Source organism: Mus caroli, chromosome 6 (genome assembly GCF_900094665.2).
Source record: "Mus caroli chromosome 6, CAROLI_EIJ_v1.1, whole genome shotgun sequence".
In the NCBI taxonomy this organism is placed as follows: Eukaryota; Metazoa; Chordata; class Mammalia; order Rodentia; family Muridae; genus Mus; species Mus caroli.
This window is the reverse complement of record NC_034575.1, coordinates 96,627,417-96,634,017: the sequence shown is the minus strand read 5'-3', so window position 1 is coordinate 96,634,017 and position 6,601 is coordinate 96,627,417. Positions and strand designations below refer to the sequence as shown.

Genomic DNA, 6,601 nt, shown 5'->3' with positions numbered 1-6,601 from the left:
GGCCAAAAAGTGGGAGTGGGTGGGTAGGGGAGTGGGGGCGAGGGTATGGGGGGCTTTTGGGATAGCAATGGAAATGTAAATGAGGAAAATACCTAATAAAAAAATTAAAAAAAAAACCAACAAGAGAAAACAGGCTAGCTCAGAAGAGAAAGAATAAGTTCAGGAGAGGGTCTGAGTCTGAGCAATCAGTAAGGTGGCTTAGTGCCAGCGAATGAGGAGCTAATCTTGCAAGTGACAGTCATGGTTGCAATCTTGCAGATGAACTCGACCCGATCATCACAGGATCATCATCACGTCCGAGCTGGACAAGATTTCAGGAACCTCGGGCTAAGTCTGCTCATTTTTATAAATGAAGGAAAGGAGACAAAAATGGCTTGGGACTAGAACCCAGTTTGCTGAATTCCACAGGCTACAATCTTCTTCCTTTCCCTTCTTAGTATGTGTGGGTGCATATGTGTGTGTTGTGTTAGAGTGCACCCCCATGTGTGTTCTACACCGCAGTGTGTGCTTGCTGAAGGACAACCTTAGGGGTCTGTCCTTAGACAGGTGTATATGCCAGGCTAGCTAGCCCTTAAGATTCTCGGGGGGTCTCCTTTCTACACCTCCCATCTCAACATAGGAAGGCTAGGGGGATAGATGTTATTGCATCCAGCTGTACCTGAGTTCTGGGGACCCAAACTCAGGTGCTCACACCTGCACACTAGCCACTTTACTAACGGAGCCATCCCTTCGACCCTATTTATACTGCTGACTCCCAATTAAAGTCAACTTCTTTTTCCACATAGAGGCTCAAAGAGTTTTCTGAAGCAAAATGGAAATGCAATCTTCTAAAGTCTGAAATCTATTCCCAAGTAAAACTCTTATTTTAAAATTTAGCTGCCCCCCCAAAAAAAAAACCTCTTTGTAAACTTCTCTTATCATTTACTGAAGATTAGGCAGCTCACCATGTTCCCTTTTTTATAAGGCTGCCAGGAAGCTCAGAGCTAAATTTAGCACTTAGTCTTTCAGTAATAGAGGTCTCAATTTTACTAAACAGTGCTTACTACTCCCCCGGCCCCCCATGGCTTTCTTATACAATATTTTAATGATTTTATTAATATCTATTTTTTTTACTATAGTCACCTCAAATTCTTTTTGGAAGCCAGCCAGGTATAAATAATCACTAAACCAAAACAGAAGGTGAATGTTATTTCTCCTGGGCTCTACAGTGATGGCTACTTCCAGGATGGTTTCCATTTTGAGATCGCACTCATGATTGGAGAGCCCAGCCCTTACCCCGTGGCTTTGTGTTTATATAGAAGGAAGCCACCCCAGGACAGATTGCATACAAATGGTTAGTTCTAAAATTGTAGGGTCTGCTTGCTAACCAGGCAAGCCCATGGAAAATTTGCTGAAAATGAAAACAAGATGTGGAAGAAGGCTTCATTCTCCACACTGACGTGGCAGAGATTGGTTCTCTTAGAGCAGGGCCTCCCTCAGGAGGCCAGCCTAGGCTCTGTGTGGTCAGCAGGTGGTCGGCTGGGTCCCATCCACCCTCAAGCTTTCTGCCAATTGCGGCCACAAACCTGACCTTCATCATGCAAGAGAAATGAGATCAGGCAGCCCCTCATCTCCTCTGGATTCTGGCCACGTAAAAAGATTAAGTCACGAGGCTTTCTCTTCCTCCCTACATGAAATTCCTTCTCAACCACAAAAATTTCACCCAGGCAGAATTTGAAAAGCAATAAAGGAGTCGGTGGGGGAATCTGCCCCCTCCTGCTCCCTTTTCATTTAAAACCTTGAGTTACCCTTGCTATGGAGGTAGCAAAAGAAAGAAAAAAAAAACCCCAGAAAATATCAACTGTTTATGTATTTGAGTCTGAGATGCCCACTGGCAGGTCTTTTTTTTTCTTCTTCACTCTTTCCAGAGTTTGTAAAGTCATTCTTTATTCCTGTGGCACTGGACATCATTCCCATGATCATCTAAGAGATATGTTCAAAAGAAAAATGGCTTCCAGGATCTTGTTGCCTGTGGCAATATACCTTCTCTATAGCACCCATTGGCATTCTATTCATGATCTCCTGCAAGGCAGAGCCAATTTGTTCAGATCGAGACAAGAGGATGCTGCCCCAATGTTCCCAACACCTTGAAGAATGAGACACAATCAAGAATCCATGATGCTTCTTTAGAAAAAACAAAACAAACTCAAACCTCAGTGCGGTGATGAATTGCAGGCAAGACTGTTGCCTGACAGCAGCTCAGAAGGTTCTCGCCAGCCCCAGGCTGCTTGGGAGTCTTTAGCCTCATCTACCGATGAGCCCTGCACAAAGTGTTCTTCTGACCACACAGTCTGTATACCTTAGCTAACACTAACGCTGCATGGTGGAGCAGTTCTACCTAGCCAATGTGTCCTTAAAGCAACACTGAGGAGACAGCGCCATTGATAAGGAGCAGGCTGAGGAGATGTCTCCATTGATAAAGAGCAGGCAGGCCCAAGGAGGAAGTCCTGAGTTCAGTTCCCCAAGCAAGTTCTGGGGAGGTGGAGACTGGAGGTTTTGCTGGCAGCCTGGGGTTTGCTGGCAGCCAAATCTACAAGCTCTTTGTTCAGTGAGAGGTCATGTCTCAAAAAAAAAAAAAAAAAAAAAAGGTGGAGAGGACTGAGGAAGACACTGGATCTCAGCCTCTGGTGTTCGTTCACCTGCGCAAACACTTACGCACGTACAGAGTGCAAAGGAGGGAGGTGACCGCATAGATTATTACTGACTGGGCTGCCATGTTTTAAGATTCTGTAGAGCCGGGCGTGGTGGCGCACGCCTTTAATCCCAGCACTCGGGAGGCAGAGGCAGGCGGATTTCTGACTTCGAGGCCAGCCTGGTCTACAAAGTGAGTTCCAGGACAGCCAAGGCTACACAGAGAAACCCTGTCTTGAAAAAAAAACAAAAAACAAAAAACAAAACAAAACAAAAAAGATTCTGTAGGAATCTACATTTGAATTGGAAACTCTGTGGACCACTATCAAAGAGTTACTGTGTGGGATGGATTGCAGTGTGTGTGTGTGTGTGTGTGTGTGTGTGTATTAATATCTATATTTACGTGGTGCTGTTGACATTGTTTGTTTATGTTAAGTGATGCCAGCTCTTATTATCTTAAGCATTATAATGAGCTTGTATCTTTACTCTGAAATAATCCACTATAAATAAGACCCCCAACAAACTGGAGGGGGAGGGGGAAACAAAAACCAAAAAAAAAAAAAAAACCCTTTTACTAATTATACAACAGAAATAACCTGATTTTCAAAAGTGCATACTCAGAACTTGTCAAGAGTTCTAATAATTTTAAGGTCTTAAATTGGAGGAAGCAAGATGCCTCAGTGGTTAACAGTGCCTACTGCCAAGCCTGAGGACCTGAAACCCATTCCCGGGTACATACCAGATGGAAGGAGAAAACCGACTTCTGACCTCCACACATGCCTCCCTCAAAATACATACACAAAATAAACAAATAACAATTAAAAAAAAAAAAAGACTTAGATTTCTGGGGTATTTTCTCCCCCGGCATATCCATCTCTGCATTTATTACAAGGGGAGAGAGAAAAGCTGACCCAGCTAATTCTTAAGGTTTTGTGTTTCTCTTAACTACAATTTTTTTTTTTTAAAGAGCCCAGACTTCGTCATTATGGTCAAAAAGAATTCAACTTGTTTCGAGTAATTTGGGAGCCCAGCAAATGTGGTCGTTGCAAAGCAGTTAGAAGGAGAAAAGGAAACAGAGTCCGTGGTATTGTTCAAAACTCCTCCAGAACAAAGGAGAATCCTTAACCTGCGAACATCTGGCAACAACACGACCAAAGATAAAACGCTGCGATGAAAGGTAGCCCTGTGGACTGCCTCGTGTGGGGAGAGGGCAGGGTCGAAGGTTAAGAAGCTTTCCTTAGAGGGAGCCTTTGGCAGCCCTGCAGCTCCAACAGACAGAAACCAGGAAACCCAAAGTGTGCCTCTCCCGTGCCACGCACCACTCCTTCCAAGAAGCAAACTTCTTTCTAATCAACTAGAGCCAGACGCCCGCGGGTAGCACCCAGGTACCCAAGCTTCACCGAACGAAAGCCAGTCCTGGCTCAACATCTAACTTCTCCAACTCCATCAAGATCTAGGCTTTCACTCTGAATTCTCCCGTGAAACAAGAGAATGAGCTCAAATTGCCTGGCCATGGCTTTTGAAAAAAATTAAACAAAGAGCACATGTTTGCAAGAACACAACCAGACGTTTCGCCCTGACACTTGCAACCCCTAATCTACAAGCCATTTTCCCTGACACTTCTTCCAGGAGCTGCAAGGGTGTCACTAGGGTGGCCTGCGTGTTCCGCAGGGTGGGAAGAGATAGAGAGTGGGTGAAACTTGGAATCTGCCTCTCCATCCATCCAGCCCCAAGTCGCCCTTGAACTTGGCACCAGCGCTGGAAGCGAGACTCAGGTCCTCAGATGGGAGGGATCCAAGCTGCCACGACTCACCTCGCCAACTTCTCGCGGCTGGCGGCGCGCGGGCGGCCCGCTCGGGGGCGCAGCCGTGGGGGCTGGCGCCTGGGGGAGCGCCGGCCAGCGGCTCCGGGGAAGGCGCGGGGCTCCGAAGGGAGCGTGGGGACCGGCGCGTGGCGGCGCTGAGGGGCATCCTCCGGGCGCGCGGGGAACCCAGGGGGCTCCGGGTCCCGGCGGGCGCGCAAGGACAGCAGTGCCAGCAGCAGCACGGCCAGCGCGAGCAGGAGCAGCGCTGCCGCCTTGCTGCGGAGCTTCATGGTGCCGCACGGCGGCCCCGGGGCGGCGCGGACACTCTGCGCATCGCTGCCCGCGGCGGCGCAGCGTCCAGGCCGGCTCGCCCCGGACTAGGGTCGAAGCTAGCGGCGGCGGAGGTGGACTGGGAAGAGGAGGAGGGGGAGGAGAAGAGAAGCAGGGGGAGGATTGGGAGGAGGCGCGAGCTGACTCGGGTGGAGCAGTTCTCCTTACCGTACTGTGTGGAGTAGCGGCCCTGCAGCCCACCACCGGCACCCAGGCGCACAGAGCTCAGGTAGAGCAGGCTCACCACATCTTCAATTCGTCCACTCGAATACTCATACTCTCCCACACACTCAGATTCTCTCTCCACTCAGTTATCCTCAGACTGTCTTTCCGACTTAACCATGCATTCACTCACTGAAGACTCACTCTCCCACCCACTCACTTGCTGTCCCACCGACTCACCCATTGAGCCTACTCACCCATCCCATCCACGACTCCGCTCAATTCCGTACTGCGTTTGTTTATTCCATGTGTGTTCACATTATTGGTTTCATCCATCTATCCCGCAGGCTTGGCCAGTCCCTCATGACCCAGGGCAGAACTTTTGGTACCCATGAGAAAACAGTCCCTCTAGATCCATATACTCTACCGCAATGGATTGCAAAGCTTAAATCTGAAATCTGACACTCTTGATGAACCTGAGAGAAACACGAACCTTTTCCAAGCTTGCAAAATGGGAATACTAAGGTGTCTATGAACATTAAGTTAAATAATCCTCTCAAAAAGAACTGCACAATGTGGGGCTCAAAGTGGGGACCCAGTGGAAATTGTGATAATGAATACAACAAAATCATTTAGCATACATATACCCACACACATTTTGTTTTCCTTCTGGCATAGAGGTGAGATCGAGTAATGATGTCACAATACCATGTTAAGAATGGACTCTTCAGAGATGCTCTCATTGTCTATCACCAGATCCAGGTCAGAACTGCCCCGCTATTTTCCTACAGCATTTCAGTCAGGATCCGAAACAGTAGGACATTCTTTTCTACTCTGCATGAACCGACAGGAGTTCTATTAACTCTCTCTGTGGCACATCTGTTGAGCAAGAAAACCACCAGTGACCACCATTGTTCCTGGGCTTCTAGAAGACTGCATGTTCTCTTAGAACTCATCTAAAGTTTAATTACATTATAAATCATTCGGTTAGCATCTGATTATAATTCATTGGGGAACCTATTATACTTAAAGTCCTAGTAGTAAGGTTATCTAGTAAATGGGGCACTCTTACCAAGCAAGCATCTAAGAGATGGCAGGGGTACTGCTGGAAACCTAAGTGGCAAACATGGGAAGAAAGGAAGTAACCCAGACAGTGCAGCTGTCCTCCGTGGGTTCTCCAGGAGCCTAGGTGTCATAGATCCCACTTGGAAGTGCCTAGACTTTGGGGAGGATGCTCTGGGTAGTCACAGTCATTAGCAGGTTTTCTGGCATGTTGTTGGCACTACAGTGGTGATCAGAACACTTGCCATCGTAAAACATGGCCCTGGGCCAAGGGCCAACATAGATACTCCAGCTAAGACCTGGCATTTGAGCCTTTAGAGTCAGAGATGTGGATATTTTGGAAGATGGCCCAGTGAACAAAGCGCCCCTGAGTCTGCCTTGGTACCTCCCAACTTCCATAAGGAGAATGCATGCAACAAAGACCTTGTTGGGCAAGTTGGGTCAAAGCTGTTGTCAGGGTTAGGGTTTTAACCAGTGTCTTAGTCAGGGTTTCTATTCCTGCACAAACATCATGACCAAGAAGCAAGTTGGGGAGGAAAGGGTTTATTCGCCTTACACTTCCATACTGCTGTT

At 47.5% G+C, this 6,601-nt stretch overlaps 1 protein-coding gene across 1 annotated transcript in view; it reads right to left on the bottom strand.

Annotated features, from left to right (window-relative positions):
- Gxylt2 (glucoside xylosyltransferase 2) overlaps window positions 1–4,874 on the bottom strand; it is a 91,167-nt gene extending 86,293 nt beyond the window's left edge. The window contains exon 1 of the mRNA XM_021165390.1: window positions 4,484–4,874. Within this exon, the coding sequence (XP_021021049.1) occupies window positions 4,484–4,764 (281 nt within the window). The 5' untranslated portion in view covers window positions 4,765–4,874. The remainder of the gene's footprint in view (window positions 1–4,483) is intronic.
- Between the last annotated feature and the right edge of the window lie 1,727 nt (window positions 4,875–6,601).